Source organism: Ochotona princeps, chromosome 1 (genome assembly GCF_030435755.1).
Source record: "Ochotona princeps isolate mOchPri1 chromosome 1, mOchPri1.hap1, whole genome shotgun sequence".
Classification (NCBI taxonomy): domain Eukaryota; kingdom Metazoa; phylum Chordata; class Mammalia; order Lagomorpha; family Ochotonidae; genus Ochotona; species Ochotona princeps.
In genome coordinates this window covers 63,432,693-63,451,296 of record NC_080832.1, presented here as the reverse complement: position 1 = coordinate 63,451,296, position 18,604 = coordinate 63,432,693, and the positions used below count along the sequence as shown (strand labels likewise).

Below are 18,604 nucleotides of genomic sequence, written 5' to 3'. Positions count from 1 at the left end.
CAAGACAAGGAAGTTTTTTTTAAAAGCTCAGTTTCCTGGAGTGAGGATCAGGATGAAGAGTGAATCTCTCAGAAAACAGTCAATTGTCTCAGGAAGGTATGAGAACACTAAATGTACATACATCTAACAACAGCTTTGCTTAAGCCTACATTAAACCAAAAATACAAAAATTTATAGGCAAAATACTGAAAACAACAATTTGAAAGACACAGGAACCCTGCATTCTTCAACTGAAGAAGCAAATATGAAGAAAGTTAAAGAAACTTAATACTACTAATCAACTTCATCTAACTGGCATTTGTACGTCACTTAACACAATAAAATAGAATAGTTATTCTTGATAAGTATTATCAAGTGAATAGAGCATATTCTGAGCAGTAAAGTTTACCAACTTTAAAAAAACCAAAGTCGGGCTGGCGTAGTAGCCTAGCAGCTCAAGTCCTCAGATTGCCTGTGCCAGGATCCCATGTAGGCACTGGTTCCTATCCCAGCAGCCCTGCTTCGCATCCAGGTCTCTGCTTGTAATGTGGAAAAGCAGTCACGGACAGCCCAAAGCCTTGGAACCCTGAGCTCAAGTGGGATACAAGAAAAAGGTCCTGGTTCTTGGTTTTGGAGAAGTTTACCTCTGGCCATTTGGCCACTTTGGAAGTGAGTCAGCGGATGGAAGATCTTCCTCTCTATCTTTCCTCCTCTCTGTGTATCTGATTTTCCAATAAAAATAAATCTTAAAAAGACCAAAATCACACATAGTATATTGTCTGACCACATGGAATTAAATTTGAGATATATAACAGATACCTGGAAACTCTAAATATCTAGAAAGTAAGTAACACAGTTGCAATTGAAATCTGTGAATCAAAAAGAAAATAATTAAATAAAATTTAAATGAAAATATTAAAATGCATAGTATTGTTTATGTTAGTAAAGACAATTCAATAATTCAAGCTTTTATATTTAGAAAGTAGAAAAAATGGCCAACAAAATAAGACCAAAACAAGCAAATGAAGCAAATAATAGCTTATAGATACAGGATGAAACTGAAGAAAACTAGAAAAACATTTGAAAAAGTTGCTTTCTTGACCAGATCAATATAATTGACAAACTTTGTAGCAAAACCAATTAAAAAACACATTGCAATGGTAAAGATATGAGAGAATATCAAGAACATTTTATGCCAGTAGACATAAATGAGCAAATTTCTTGAAAGACAAAAAAAAAAAAATGCCAAGGCTCACAAAAGAAGAATAAGATAAAGTAATTAACATAAGTAAAGTAAAATAGCTTAATGTACATGATAGCAGTTTGCATCCTTGGTTTAAAAAGCACATCCTTCCCTCATTTTCCCTGCTTACCCTTTCCACCACACACATATCAATTGTTAAAAGAAATCTTCAGAACTAATCTTCAGAACTAAATGCTTTACTGTTGAACTTTTCCAAGCATTTAAAAAAATGGATAAAACCAATTTTGTGCTAACTTTTTCAGAAAATAGAAGAGGATACAACACTTTAAATTTTACGTTATGAAGCCAGAATTATATTGATATCAAAACCTGAGTGACAAGAGAAGAAGTCGCAATCTAAGAGGGCAGATGGGAACCAACCCAGAGATGGTAACTTGCAATCCTCTGTTCCAAGAATATGAAAGTGATGAGTCTTACGAAGTGCTGGATTTAACTGAGTACACAAGAAGGCATCTCTGGTGGAATCACGTGTTGGGCCACAGCTCAGGACCTGTGGCAGAAAAATACTCTGTAGCCACACAGATTGTCATGGGTGGTCTAACTGGCTGGTGTGCAGGTTATTTGTTCCAGAAAGTTGGAAAACTTGCAGCAACTGCAGTAAGTGGTGGTTTTCTTCTGTTTCATGTTGCCAAGCACTGTGGCTATGTGCAGATTGACTGGAAGAGAGTCGAAAAAGATTTAAACAAAGCAAAAAAGCAGATTAAGAAACAAGCAAAAAGAACAGCACCTGAAATGAATAATATTCTTGAAAAAGCAGTGGAATGTGTCAAACAGAACATTGTGATATCTACTGGACTTATGGGAGGCTTCTTGCTAGGACTTGCTTCGTAAAAGACATGAAGGCTCTACCAGAGTGCATTCAAATGTTAGAAAACAATGTGCTCACAACAGTACATGCCCCTCAAGAGAAACAATTAGCTGAACAAGACTGAACTCAGAACTTACAATTTGATATCTGAAGCTTAATGTTCCCTATGCAGTACCTGCTATTTAAAACCAAAACCAAAACCACAAAAAAATTCAACTGTGTAGCATGTGAATATAATGTTTTCGAGTAAAACATGACTTTTGTCATTATTTTTAATATACTAGATACGAAATATCACCATGAAATTTAGATTTGGAGAGGAAAAATATCTGTTGGAATTATAGCTCAATGAAATGTTATCCTACATTCAAATAAGATGTTATAGTTCATTATATAGTACCAATAATTTAAAAAAAATGTCTTATAGATTCTACATTGGGGCTGACTGTTTAAAAAAAAATAATTTGTTTTATTTACTTCAAAAGAAGTGTCACAGAGAGGGAGAAAGAGAGATTTTATTCCCTCTGGTTCACTCTCCAAGTGGCTACAAATGTCAGGGTTGGGTCAGTCCAAATCGAGGAGTCTAGAACTCCATCAGAGTTTCCCACAGGGACAGCAGAGCCTCAGGTACTTGAGTTATCATTTGCTGCTTTCCCGGATAGATTAGAGGGAGCTGGATGGGAAACAACAGCTGCAATTCAACGGATACTCTCATTTGGGATGGCAGCATTGCTGGTGGCTGCTTAATCCAGTGTACCACAATGCTGGCCTAAGGGTGTGGGTTTTTTTTCCAGAAAAAATTTACAATAAACTGAGGAACTACACGTGCAAAATTGCAACCCAGTATCACAGAGGCAGAAGTCTTAGCACAATACATTAGAAAGAATGATGTCTCATAACAAAATCAGATTCCGTTTATTCAATTTAGGAATATAGGGTTAGATCAGATTTCAAGAAGGAGTCCAAGTAGTTCATTATATCATCAAATTATGAAAAGTAAAATCACACCATCTCAATATATGCAAAAAAACTTGAAAAAATTCACTATCCCTTCATGCTAACAACTCTGCAAATTTAGAAAATTTTATTTACCTTATATCAGTTTTTGATGAAAAACATGCTATTAACATCATACTTAATCGTAGGAAATGAATGCTTTTTCCCTTAGACTGAGGAAAAAGCAAAATGGCTACTTTATCTACTTCAACATTTTACTGGAGGTAACTAGCCAATGAAATTAAGTGTGAGAAAGAAACATCAGTTATTCAGATAGAAAGGGAATAAATTAAATAATTTTCATTCTCATAGTCATTTATATACAGTGTCCTAAAAAAATTCCACTTGCAGCAATTGCAGCTAATGCTTAATCTAGCAGAATGGCAGATTTAGTCTTAATATACAAAATTAAATTGTATTATAGGCAAGAACTGAATACTAAGAAACTATGCTGTAACATTTAATGACATCAAAACAAAGATCTCTTTTCAAAATTCGCCCAGAATTTTATATGCTGAGGGATATAAGCTATTGCTAAAAAAAAAAAAAAAATCAGGGATTCCAGATAAAATGGAATATAGCATGATCATGAATTGCATGATTTAATATTAGAATTTATCTCAAAATATATATATAGACTTAATGAAATCTCCAGTGAAAATCCTGGTGATATTTTCTTTTGCAGAAACTAACAAATATATTCTAAAGTTGACATGAGAGTGCAAAAAATCAAGAATAAAAAAATGACTTTAAAAAAGGAAAACGTATGATTCACTGTATTTAATTGCAGAACTTATTGTAAAACTGTACTAATCAAAAAGCTATGGTACTGATCTCAGGCTAGACGTAATGAAATGGAAAATATAGGAATAGGACCCTTTTTCTTCCCCTCCTAAAATGATTTTAGCAAAGGAATATGGTAAAAAGTCAATTTTTTCAACAAATAATGGTAGACCTCTGGGATATTGATAATCTTTCTTTCAAAAGAAATTGTGACATTTACCTTCACTTTATTTAGAAATTTATTAATATGTATAATAGAACTAACCCTATGAAAGATTTACATATTCAAATGGCTGGTAAACAAGGAAATGCCAGCAAGGAAGGGCAAAAGTAAGGCTGCTCCTTACTTAGGAGAAAAATCAAGTAGGCAGTGATATGTAATACCCATTATAAAAACCAACAAGTATATTGTAATGGACCATCTATATAAAATGCTGCTTATATAATAAGAAAAAGCTACTTAACTGCTGCATATAGCAAGTTGGAGATCATTATTGATGCTAATAAAATTTCAGTTTAATAAAGGAAATATTTGGTTGATATGGGTTAGATAAATTGGAGGTGAATAACAAGTAATCTGGAAATTTTACCCAGAGATAAACTTAAAATAAATCAGAGAAAAATTAGGCAAGAGGGAAATATGACCACAGATAGGTGGTAGGTTGAACACAGGGTATGTTAGAGATTGTTAGTGAAGTTAGGATGCTGATTTTCAAGTATATAAAAAAAGTTCGTGCTGAAGAGATTGAGAATGATTGCAGGAGTTCAGGCACTGGGATGAAGAGAGAAGATGAGACATGGTGCTATCTATCACTATGCAGATGTCTCGTCAACCTCTAATAGAATCAAGGAGGCTTTTCATTATAGCAGAGTAAAAGGCATGCTGATAAAGAAGGCCAAAGCTGGTGAATTGGATGGTAGAAAGTTTAGTTAGTTTCTGTTTTATTTTGTCTGTTTTCTCTATGATGTATCAATTGGAAATGGGAAGAAAAAATAATTGTTACGGATTTGAGAAGAAAAGCATGGTATGTTCATTTTGGTGAGCTCAAAAGTGTATTTACTATGAAAGTTTAGTAGTAATACCTGGGAGTATTGAGTGTGCAGTTGAGATTTATAATTTAAAAACTTACAATTAAATCATTATGTTTTGTTAGTTTCTCCAGCAATTCATCCGCAATGACATTTGTGTTATAGAGTTTGTGAAAAAAATCTTTAATGATGTCATGAATACATAGTACACTAGTTTTCAAACCTTGAAAAATCTAACCACAAGAAGATTTTAATATTAGTCATCATTCTTTCTTGAATCTTTATGTATTTATATTTGTATGTCTGTGCATGAAAGGTGGACACATACACACACACACACACAATATTGCATTTGATGGTGAAAATGTATTTTTATCTGCAGCCTGGATGATATTGTACATTATACCAATTTGGTTTTGAATAGTAATTGGCCATACCTGAAAAGCCAATATAATTTAGGATTGGCCTTTGCTTGTCAGTCAACTTGGAGATAGAGATCAGTCATGTGAATTAAAACCCCTTAACCACCAGAGCTCCACTAAGCTCTGATCCTGTCTTCAGTTGTCTTCATTAGTTGGCAGTATTCTGTGAACATTGTCACACAGTGATGGGTGAGTAATGTATCCTGACTCCACTGAGAAAAAACTAAGTTCAACTGAAAAGTTTGATACTTTTTAAGACTACCCAATGTACCCCCTTCCTCTGACCCCCACCCCATGGTTGATTTGAATATGTATCCTTTACTTTTAATAAAATGTAACTCTGAGTAAAATAACTTTCAGGGGGATTTTGAAAATTCCTTGATATTGCAGTTGGTGTCCAAAGTGAGTACACTCTTATATGGACTATCTGACTTCTAATTGGCTGTTGACTAAGCTATTGTAACATCATTGATTTTGGCTAGCCACTGTGGCTGACACTTTGCAGTTTGTAGAAGTCCTTGCAGCAGAAGATTCAGCTGAGCTGTATATAAATTCCTGGATACGACAATTTGCTTCATTAAAATAATCAAATTTTAGTTTGAGTAAATCAGATTTTGTTGCTTTAGGCCACTGAAATTTAGCATTACTTATTACAAAAAGAGGGGCCATTGATATAGTAACGCACTTAAAATCTCAAAGCATAACAAACACTAAGGAAAACTCTGCAGATAATAAGGGAAAACAAACTATGGTTGGAATTTTATAAATAAGTAGTAATAGGTCCATTGTAGGTCCCCTTTAGGTCTTACTCTTTTTTTGTCACCAAATTGTTCACAACCACAATTTCTGCTACTAATTCTGATTAAGTTTACTCTGAAGTGTACATCTCCATCTGAAACCTTTCCTCTGAATTTCAGAGCTGTAAATATAAGTGCTTACTAATATTGCCTCATGGGTGTCTTAAAAACTCCTCAAGTTTGATGTTTAATAATGAATGCATCATGTTTTCTTAGAAACCAGATCTTTTTTTTCTTCCTTTTGAATGGCTCTTCATTGACTGAAAACCAAATCTTTAATAGTAGTATTTTTGGCAATTTTGTCTCTCATGTCCCCAAATTTACTTTGTCACTAAGAGTCAGTTTTACTTAAATTTGTCAAAAGTTAGCCAATAACTCCGTATTCAGTGTGAAGCTATAATGAACTATGTATATCTCTCAAGAGGAAATCCAATAGCTTGCTAGCATTTCATTTCACTAAACATTCACTCTGTATATCACCTTCACCCATAGTCTTCTTTATCCTTCACTGAAGTGATTTTCTCCCAAAAATGCCAGGAACAACAGATCAGTCTCATCACTATTTTAAAAATAACTGCCCTGAAAATTGGGACAAAACTTATGAGACAATGAATATTTTTATTCTTGAATACCTCTACCACTTCTTTCATAACTTCTTCTCTTATAAAAATTCTCCACAGCTCACATGGAATCACATGCTACAAGTTCCATTTTGTATTAGCATATGTGATAATTTGATCATTTTTTGTTTTTTAAATACATTCAAAAGTTTCAATAGGTGAGGAACTTTTATGTAATATTATGCCTTCAATGTATAGTAAATTTATCTTGAAGGTACTTAGTGCTTTCCCAATATATCAGTAGATGTATTGCTGAATTAAAGTTTTTGATGTGGTAGAGTGATCGAAGATGATTTTAAAGTTAGATCTCATTTCAAAGTCTATTTTTATTCTGATACATTCAAGCCACATTGCCTCTCTTGAGGTTTTCTTTTTCAATTTGCACCTCCTGGCTTTTTGTAATAACTACGTTAAGAAGGTAAATAAAGCCTGTGTGGTAGTGCAGTGTGATCTGTTCTTTTTTTTAAGTTCACTTGAGTCTTAAGGATTGGAATAAGATATAAGGTAGTCTTGTGCTCACTTCGGCAGCATAAATTCTAAAATTGGAAAGATATAAGGTAGCCTTAAAGCTAGCAGTGAAATGAAAGTTGTAAACCCTTTACAAAGGCATGAAAATAATTTGATACAAAATGGATATAGGTGGAGAAAAATGAATTAATAGACCATATTGGCTTTCTGGCTGCTAGTTTGAAGTCCCTCCATGAAGTCTATATCAGAATATTCCTAGGCAAGTGGAGATAGATTTACAAATACTTATTTTAAATGGGTAAACCTATTCAATTCCCTTTACCTCTTCTTAAAAGGTTCTGTCCCAATTTAGACAAGAGTTGGGAACAGGACACATTGGTTGACACTTTTCAAGAATGCAGCAAATAAAGGAGAAGTGGTTTGTGAGTGCCTATGTTAGTGTAGTTATCAAAGGCAAGTGGATGAGATACCCTACAGGCCAGCCAGCAGATGCTCTGTCTACTAAATTGTCCTCACCTCTGCCTAATGAAATTTTCTTAATGCTTGCTAATTAATATCACTGTCTCTGTGAAGTCTATGAATGCTCTTTTTGTCAAAACCTCCATGTCCAGGAAAAATAAGCCACTGTCTCTTTTATGTCTTCCCTAAGTATACATAATTACCTTTTTTGTTTAAGATTTATTCATTTTATTACAGCCAGATATACACAGAGGAGGAGAGACAGAGAGGAAGATCTTCTGTCCAATGATTCACTCCCCAAGTGAGCCGCAACGGGCCGATGCGCGCCGATCCGAAGCCGGGAACCTGGAACCTCTTCCAGGTCTCCGACGTGGGTGCAGGGTCCCTATGCATTGGGCCATCCTCAACTGCTTTCCCAGGCCACAAGCAGGGAGCTGGATGGGAAGTGGAGCAGCTGGGATTAGAACCGGCGCCCATATGGGATCCCGGGGCTTTTAAGGCGAGGACTTTAGCTGCTAGGCCACCATGCAGGGCCCTACATAATTACCTTTAACAGTAGAACAACAACAACAATGAGCTAGACTATGACTTCATGCTTTTTTTTTTTTTTTTTTTTTGCAGTAACAACTAGCTGTTATTTATTTCTTAGAAACAAATCATCCAAAAACTTAGTTTTACATTAAGACTTAGAGCAACGTCACTTTATTGTCTCTTTTATGCTTTGTTTTTTTTTAATTATTTATTATTTAACTTCATTAATTACATTGTATTATGTGACACAGTTACATAGATACTTGGGTTCTCCCCACCCCTCCCCAAACCCTCCCACCATGGTGGATTCCTCCACCTTGTTGCATAACCACAGCTCAAGTTCAGTTGAGATTCCCCCATTGCAAGCATATACCAAACATAGACTCCAGCATCTTATTGTCCAGTCAAGTTCAACGGCTTCTTAGGTATACCCTCTCTGGTCTGAAGACAGAGCTAGCAGAGTATCATCCCAGTCAATTGAAAGCTCCAACATACCATCAGCAAAAATTTACATCATTATGGAATTAATTGACATAGGAATGAGTAACCAATAAGTTAAAAGTAAATGCAAGTTCCCAGCCACCTTCTGTGACCACCTCACCTACACTTCAATTTTAGTTTATACACAACATATAACATTCAAAACATAACATGTTATACATAACATCATATCATCTTAAATTAAGGCAAACATGTGGTATTTAACCTTTTGGGATTGGCTCATTTCCCTTAGCATTATGGTTTCCAGTTTGGCCCATTTGGCCACAAAGAACTGCATTTTGTTTTTTTTAATAGCTGAGTAGTATTCCATGGAGTAGATGAACCATAGCTTTCTTATCCAATCCTCTGTTGATGGGCATTTTGGTTGCTTCCATGTTTTTGCAATTACTGATTGTGCTGCTGCTATGAGCATAGGAGTGCATGTTGGTTTCTCATAAAACAAGTGTTCTGGATATATTCCTAGGAGTGCTATTGCTGGATCATATGGTATGTTGAATTTGAGTTGTTTGAATATTCTCCATACTGATTTCCATAGAGGCTGTAGCTTCTTACAAGAAGAAAGAGTCCACGCACAGATTGGCTGGGGCAGTGTTTCCTATTCTGTTTCCAGTGACAGTATCTTCTATCTGTTGTTCAGTCACTTGGTTCCCCTTTCTCTTGCCTCTTCCCCAGGTGTAGATCCTTAACTCTATTCTTAAAACTTCTATGTGACCTGCCTTACAAATTCTATAACCCTGGTTATCTGCTACCACTCTACTTCTCCAACCATGACTAAACTGAAGGTTGTCTCATTGCTTTGGAGCTCTTTTCTAAATATGTTTCTGAGTTAGATTTTTCACATCACACTAGTAGGGGACATAAATGTTTGGTAGACATGCACAATAATCTTGCTTTGTGTCTTCACTATACTCACCTCATTTTGAGATTTGTTCATTATGTTCTTAGAATGTAGGGCAATATCTGCCAATATAGGTCCTTAAAAATTCTTTTAATTGAATAGATAGAATGCTACAACTAGTGTTTAGTTATTAACAATCATATCTTCAGTTTGAAAACCTTTCTGAAAGATATTGTCATGGCCTTGGAGTTTCAGCTGAGGCACCAATCTGAGAAAAATAACTGTGAGATGCTATGTCACTGTAACAAAGGAAGTACCACGAACCTGCTATTCTCAACACCTTACTTTTATTAGGATGAATTCATATGAATAGAATTTGTAGAATGAGAATTTATTCTGATTAGGAAAGGACATCTTTAATGTCTCCTATTAGAAAAATTTCAGAGAACTACTTAGACAAACACCTGTCTGCTGGTATTTGAAGCTATCCCAATATTGACAAAATGAAGGTAGAAGCTTGGCTTGTGGTGGGAGGAAAAGGAGAGAGTGCTCTAAAAAGAGTAAGTTATACTGGAATAGGGAAAAAAGTGTGCTTTCTGAGGAAAGGTGCCACAAGTCAGGTATTTTAGCAGCCAATTTATGTAAAATACTAGGCCTGGTCATCAGGGAGCATTAGGTAGTGACTGGAGAGGGGCTATTGGAAACCAGGAACAAAGTGTTGGTGGTCATTTACAGCAAAAATTCACATCTCTTACTAAAAACTACAGCAGTATTTTCATAGGAAATGGATAGAATCTTTTTTAAAGATTTATTTACTTTTATTGGAAAGGCAGATATACAGAGGAGGGGAGATACAGAGAGGAAGATCTTCCATCCCATGGTTCACTCATCAAGCAGCCGCAATGACCGGAGCTGAGACAATCTGAAGCCAGGAGCCTCTTCCAGGTCTCCCACACGGGTGCAGGGTCCCAAAGCTTTGGGCCATCCTCGACTGCTTTCCCAGGCCACAAGCAGAGAGCTGGATGGGAAGTGGAGCCGCCGGAATTAGAACTGGTGCCCATATGGGATCCTGGCACGTGCAAGGCGAGGACTTTAACCACTATGCTATCACGCCAGGCCTAGGAATTGGAGAGAATCTTTAAACTCTGCTAGATTGTATGGACATTTTTAAAAAAACATTTGTTTAGAAAGGAAGATTTACAGAAAGAAGGAGAGACAAAGAGGGAGAGATCTTTCATCTGTTGATTCACTCCCAAAATGGCCACAACAGATGGAGCCAAGCCAATCTGAAGCCAGGAGCTCAGAGCTTCTTCCAGGTCTCCTACATGAATGCAGAGTTGCAAGGATTTAGGCCATCTTCCACTGCTTTCCCAGGCCATTAGCATGAAGCTGGTTGGGAAGTGGAGCAGCGGTACATGAAACAATGCGCACATGTGAACCTGGCATTTGCAGGTAGAGGATTAGCCAGTTGAGCTATTGCCCCAGTGCCCTATATGGACATTTTAACAACATTAATTCACCCAATCCTGCAACATGTAATACTTTTGCATATTTTGTGTCTGCTATAATTTATTTCATTAGTGTTTTAGAATTTCAACCGTAGAGTTCTTTCACTTCCATGATTAAATTTAATTATAAATACTTTATTCGTTGATAGCTATTGTGAGTGGTATGTCTTTTCTTTTATTGAGGTTGTTAAGGTACATAAAATGCTATTTTGTTTTATAAAATGCTATTTTTTGTCTGTTGTCTACACATTCTGAAAATGTACCTGATTTGTCAGTTGTAACAGCCTTTTGATTAAGTATTTTAGGTTTTCCTATGTATATAATCATGTCATCTGCACACATGTGGAGTTGAAATCCCCTTTTTCCAGTATCGTTTGTGTCTTTGCTTGTGCTCTTTGCTTGTGTCTCTTGCCTAATTTCTCTTTCCAAGAATTCTAATAATATGTTTAATAAGAGCGATAAATGTGATCATCCATGTCTTCTTCCAGATCTTCGAAGGAACACTTTGAGCTTTTTTATTACTCAACATACTGACTTTAATTTGTCAAATCTAGTCTTTATTATTGTGAGTTGTGTTCCTCTGTACCTTGTTTTTTTTAAGCGTTTCTACTATGAAGGATGTTGAGTCATATTAGAAGCTTTCTGTGAATCAATTGAAATGAATTCTTTACATAAATGGAAAAAATTGTAAAGTTCATCTGGAACCATAAAAGACTCAAAATACCCATAGTGAACCTGAGAAAAATAAAAGCTGAATGTATCACAGTACTTGATTTAATAACATACTATGAAGCTGTGGTTTAATACTGATATGAAACAGATACATAGACACATGGAACAGGATAAAAAACAGAAATCAATCATATGCACGTATCTAGTTAAGTTCTGACAAAGTTGCCAAGAACATACATTAAAGAAAAGGCACTTTTTTTCCAATAAGTGGTAGTAGCAAATCTGGATATGCAGATACATAAGAATAAAATTAGGCCCCCACCTCTCAAAAATCACCTCAAAATGGATCAAACTTTAATTTATAACCTGTAACTGTGAACTTGATGGAGTAAAAGAAAGAAGAAACACTTTAAAATATTGATGTAAGCAGATATGTTTTGGATAACATCCCAAAAGCATAAGTAACATAAGTAAAAATAGACTAATTGTATCCAAACAAGTTTTTGCACAGAAAAGGAAGCAGAGAGTAAAGAAACAACCAGTAGACCAATGGAAAATATTTACAGACTATTAATTTGGAAAGGATTACTATCCAGAGTATATAAGGAACTCAACAACCTCAAAAACTCTCATTATCAAATTTGTAAAGAGGCATATGATCTCAAAAGACCTTTTCAAAAGAGACACAATTGATTAGCAGAAACAGGAAAAATGTTCAGTATCATTCACTACTCAAGGAAATGCAAATCAAAACCAAAGTAAGACATCACCTCCAGAACTGTTAGAACTGCTAGTATCAAAAGTAACAACAGCAACAAAAATAAAATCAAATGCTAATGGGAATGTCTTTTAAAAAGTTGGTGCTGGGGCCCAGTGGCGTGGCCTAGCAGCTAAAGTCCTCGCCTTGAAAGCCCCGGGATCCCATATGGGCGCCGGTTCTAATCCCAGCTGCTCCACTTCCCATCCAGCTCCCTGCTTGTGGCCTGGGAAAACAGGTGAGGACGGCCCAATGCATTGGGACACTGCACCCACGTGGGAGACCTGGAAGAGGTTCCAGGTTCCCGGCTTCGGATCAGCGCGCATCGGCCCGTTGCGGCTCACTTGGGGAGTGAATCATCGGATGGAAGATCTTCCTCTCTGTCTCTCCTCCTCTGTGTATATCTGGCTGTAATAAAATGAATAAATCTTTAAAAAAAAAAAGTTGGTGCTGATATAAAATAGTACAACTACTAACAACTAGTGAGTAAAACAGTACAAAGATTCCTTGAATAACTAAAAGCCAACCTACTTAAAATATATCAGCCTACCATGGATATATGCTCAAAGGAATAATGCCTGTATTCACATTTATTGCAGCTCTATTCACAGTAGTTTAGGTGCAGAATCACCCAAAATATACATCAATAGGTAAATGAATAAAGAAAATATGATTTACATAAAATGAAATATTATTCAATTATAAAAAATAAAATGTTGACATTTATAGCAAAATCAATAGAAATGAAGGACATTATATGATGCAAAATAAGCTAACATGGAAAAACAATTATTGCATGTTCTACCTCATATGTGGAAACTTTTATGAAAATGTCCCAAACTTCCAAGAGTTCATGTATCAAATTAAACTTTTGGCTTGTTTTGGCACAGAAATTTTGAAATCTCCATCTTTTGTAATCCATATCTTTTTGTGATTCACATTTTTGATGGACTTTCTGAAGACTCCTTGAATATTTTATGAGGAAATAGAATAGAGGAGTTTGACGTTTCCAATAATAAAGTAATGGCAAAGATTGACATTGAATCATGATTTCATCATTTCATGATGGACACATTTTTTTAAAATTACCACCATACTCAGTAAATATGTATGATTACTAAATGTTGATTTTTTAAAAATATTTGAGGAGGTAGAAATGTAACTAATCTAATTTGATCAGCATATACTGAATGTATCTGTCAGATTATCATACTATACCCTCCAAAATCCTACAGTGCTTTTCTTATATTGAAGTATGACATACTAACCTCTGTGATTTGACTTCTTCTTTTCCCACAGTCTTCTTCTACAATTTCTCATATCTGTTGTAAAGTATCAACTACATTGACCTTCACTCACTGCAGTGTATTCTATCTTGCTTCAAAATGTTTCCACAAGCTATTCCTTATGCCAGAACTATTTATTCTCTAGCTTTCTCAAGGCCTGGAGACTCTTCATGCCTGAGTAGTTGGCATAAGCAAAGGGCTCTATTTGATATGGAGTAGCCAGGATATGAACTGCACTACAGGGCAGGGGATTAGCCTGATGCACCACCATGCTGGCCCACCAGGAAGGACAGTCTTCTTTATGACTCATTGCATGTCTAACTAAAATTTGGAGAAAGATTAAGATGGATACAAGGCACAAGTTGCAGTTGCTCCTGCAAACACCGTTAGTCCGATTTCCTCACAGCGTTAAGTTATACAGACTAGAACTTTCCTCTTTCACAGAAACTTTTGATCACTCATTTGAATGTAAATTTCCGTAACAGCTTGGGTTGGATTCAGTTGCAGGTGACAGACAATTCAGTATAAAACTGTCTTCACAAAGAACATACTTTCATAAAGGAAATGCATCAAATCATATCAATATCAGCAACATGCATCCTGTGATCTAGGGATGGCCTGCTATCCATTTTTATGAGTAAAATCTTGTTGAAATAACTACATGTATTAGTTAAAGTGTTGTTTATGGCTGTTTTCTCATTTAACAGCAGAACGGAGAGTTTGCAAATAAGAGTGTATGGCTCATAAAACTTCAACTATTTACTACTGGTCCTTTATTGAAAAACAGTTGCCAACTCCTGAATTATATTAACTGGTTTGTTGAATAAGATTATTTAAAGGCATTGATTTCCTTAGAACACTAGATATTTTCCTCTTAAAAGTGATAATTGCTAAGAATTTTTTTTAGTTTATTCTTATAATACAATTGTACAACACTGTCAGCATCACCAAATATCTTTATTAAATTTTGTTTCCCCCTTGGAAAGTAAATAAATTGAAAGCATTATGGTTTTGTCTAAAGGTTCTAAATGTCAGAGGAAGCTGAGGTGCCATTTTAAAATTAAAAGAATTTAAGAGGAAATACGGTTTTCCCAGTGAATGAGAGTGATTTCAGCATCCATATCCCATATTGACATGCCTGGTTTGAGTTCCAGTTGGGTTCCATGTCTGATCCAGCTTCTCGCTAATGTGCACACTAGAATGGCAGTAAATGATGGCTGAAGTACTTCAATCCTTGTTGTCCACATGGGAGACCTAGATTGAGTTACATGTTCATGGTTTCAACTTGGCCCAACCCAGGCTATTGTAGTTATTTGGAGGAATGAACTAATGAATAGAAATTTTTTTTATATATTTTCTCTCTTTATCTTCCCACTACACTTAGCTCCCTTTTAAGTAACTTTCATTTTCCATTCTGTAATATTAAAATGTTAAGATAAATATTAGGTGAAGCAATAGAAATTTTCTTAGCTTAAATTTGTATTCAGGGGCCACCGTTGTAGCCTATAGACACACAGTTCATGTCTCAGATGTTCCACTGATAACACAGCTTACTGCTAATATACCTGGAAAATAGTGGAGAAAGGTCCTTAGGTCCCTGCACCAGATGGGAGACTGGAAGAAGCTCCTGGCTTCTGACTTTGGCCAGACCCCGTCCTGGTCATTGTGACCATTTAGAGAATGAACCAGTGAACACAGATCTTTTATTCAGTATCTCCCATTCCCTTTGTAACTCTGTCTTTCAAATAATAAAAATTCTTTCAATGAATAAATACAGTTTTATTCAGCAAAATTCAGCTTTTTTGTTCAAGTCTGTATATTTTAAAAGTTCACATTGTCACAATATGTAATATAGATTCACTTTGTTGATAAGTCATTTTTTAAGTTTGTATTTTTATTTGAATGGCAGAGTTTCAGAAAGAAAGAGAGACAAAAAAATCTTCCATCTGCTGTCTTGCTCCCCAAATGGCTGTAATAGGCAGAGCTGTACCAGGAGCTTCCTCCTGATCTCTCACATGGATGCAGGGGCCCAAATGACTTGAATCATCCTCTACTGCTTTCTAGGGGCATAAACAGGGAGCTGGATTGGAGCTAGAAGCAGTTGGGACCTGAAGTGGTGCCCATATGGTATGCCAGTGCAGCATGTGATGGCTTAGCCTAGTATACCACAGCACCAGCCTCATGAAGTCATGTTCATTTACATTTCCCTTATGACAGATGATGTTGGATATTTTCCATGTGCCTGTTTAATTTCTTTTTTTTTTTTAAAGATTTTATTATTATTGGAAAGCCGGATATACAGAGAGGAGGAGAGACAGAGAGGAAGATCTTCCATCCGATGTTTCACTCCCCAAGTTAGCCGCAACGGGCCGGTGCGCACCGATCCGAAGCCGGGACCAGGAACCTCTTCCAGGTCTCCCACGTGGGTGCAGTGTCCCAAAGCTTTGGGCCGTCCTCAACTGCTTTCCCAGGCCACAAGCAGGGAGCTGGATGGGAAGTGGAGCAGCTGGGATTAGAACCGGCGCCCATATGGGATCCTGGGGCTTTCAAGGCGAGGACTTTAGCTGCTAGGCCACGCCGCCGGGTCTGCCTGTTTAATTTCAATGTGATCAGAAAAATACTTATATCGACTCAGTACTTAGCTTTGCTATGATTTGCTTTGCTACTCAAAATATCATATATGCCAGTGCTATGAGTTGGTTATAGTATGAGTATGTACTCAAACTCATGTCCTGGAGGTTTAATTCACAGGGTGGGCATAATGAAAGGTGGTAGAAAATTTAGAGGTGAGGTCAAGTAGAAGGTGGTCAGGTAATTGGAGGCACAGGGGTGTGGGTGTGATGGAGTGAGTTAGTCCTATAGAGAACAGTTATAAGCATAATGAATCTACCCCCCAAACTGTCATATGCTGCCTTATGCATGCATTTCTAACATGTGATGCCACCTGTCACACAACCTTCACAAGAGGCAGGACATGTGTGGCCACACTGTTTTGAACATTTTCAAAAATATGAGCTAAATGTACCTGTTTTCTTTATAAAAATATCCAATCTGATGCTGTGTTATAATATCAGAAAATGGACTAATAAAATGGTGTTTCATATGAACATAAGAAAAATACATATTCTGCTGTTATAACAGTTTGATAAATGTCAGTTACCTCAAGTGTTGATGATGTTAATCAGATTGTGTAGATTCTTGCTGATATTTTGCTGCCCTGCTGATTACCAAGAGAAAAATGTGCAGGAAATGTCCATGTATAATTGAAGATTTATCTATTACTTTCATTGTTATCAGTTGTTACTTCATGTGCTTTGGTGTGTTATTTTTAGGTTCATGTGCATTTAACATTGAATTTCTATGTCTTATTAGTGACCTTTTTATCATAATGTAGAATTCCACTTTACATCTAGTAACTTTCCTTTTTTCAAAGTCTACTTTATGTACTATTAATATGGCCAATCAAGTTTTGTCAATCCAGGAGTTTCTTCTGGATGTCCCACATGGATGCAGAGGCCCAAGTACTTGGACCCTCCTCTACCGCCTTCCCAGGCAGGGAACCAGATTAGATATGGAGCTGCTGGGACTCCAACCAGTGCTCATATACAATGCTGGTGCTGCAGGTGAAGGCTTAGCCTGGTATGTCGTAGTGTCAACCTCCACAAACACATAATGAGCAGCTGCTAAATACCAAGTATTCTAAATCCTAGACATGGAACAGTCAAAATGAAAAATAAGGGCAGAATTTTAAGGGAATGAGCCCAGACATGATGGGCATACGGCAAATTGACAGCACAACTTTGATAATTTTGTGAATATTTTTGAAAGATGTAGTTACATCACTAAATTAGCTTTCTAGTCTCTTTAGTAGTTTACCATTTACTCCTTCAGACATTGATATATCATCATTGTCAAACAAGTGACTCCAAGAGAAACTGCCTGGAAGTCCAGTCTGTGAACACTTGTTGAGTAGTAGAGATGTTTGTGCTTTATCAGGTGCTGAATCTCTACTCTGTGCAATAGGCTGTAAAATCAAAACAGTCAGAGAAACACTTCACCAATAGCTGGTCCATGGGCCAGTTTCTTACTCAGCACCTGGCCTTAGTAACAGGTAAACTTCTCAAGCACTTCCCAAACTCCAGAATTGCATCAGGAATTTGATCTATTGCTATAGCACCCTTGCTTTATAGCTCTTATAAAATTTGATATTATAATATTTGTTCCTATGACTTTTATTTATGGTTACCTTTTCTATTGTTCTGTGCTCAGAAAATTGGCTCTTGAATCAGAATTTTGAGGTGCAAATCCTGGTCATACTATTGGATGATACTAGGCAAGTAATATATTCACTTTGAGGTACATTTTTCATTTGTAAAATTGGAATTAAAGTAATATTCACCTTGTGCAAATTTTGAAGAGCTAATAGTACACATGAAGGTCTGAACACTGATGCCTAATAATCTTAAAGCCAGTGTAAACATATTAAGATAGAAAATACATATTTAACAATATAAACAACATAGCCAAATTTGTGACGAAGAAGCACATCCATGCAGAGATAACATGAATAGCTATATGTATGCCTTTACAAGAGTTGTGGAAGCCAGACCATAGTACCTTCTTTGCTGTAATTAGAAGGAAAGTCACATTGAAGAAAACAAGAAATAAGAGATGCCTGTGTTACCCTTACCCCAGCTCTAAGTGGTTGGCAGTTGAGGGACATGTCCTGCTTGAAAGGATAGCAAACTGAACCACATTGTTCAATGCACTGTAAAAAAATGTCATAATAAGTTCAGCAGTCTCTGCCTCAAGGCCCTTAACTATTGAGGGAATATTCAGATATTCCATAGTTAGGTGGCCCTGTTGCACCTCTCTCCTAACTGCCT

The 18,604-nt window shown here is 36.3% G+C and overlaps 1 protein-coding gene across 2 annotated transcripts in view; it reads left to right on the top strand.

Moving 5' to 3' along the window:
* Positions 1 to 18,604, top strand: part of LOC101530015 (FUN14 domain-containing protein 1-like) — a 338,383-nt gene that overhangs the window by 1,340 nt on the left and 318,439 nt on the right. The window contains exon 2 of one of the 2 annotated variants that reach the window (XM_012925580.3): positions 1,486 to 2,211. The exons of the other annotated variant lie outside the window; for it this stretch is intronic. Within the exon in view, the coding sequence (XP_012781034.2) occupies positions 1,592 to 2,074 (483 nt within the window). The 5' untranslated portion in view covers positions 1,486 to 1,591 and the 3' untranslated portion in view covers positions 2,075 to 2,211. Of the gene's footprint in view, positions 1 to 1,485; positions 2,212 to 18,604 lie in introns of those variants that run through there. 2 annotated transcript variants of the gene reach the window in all.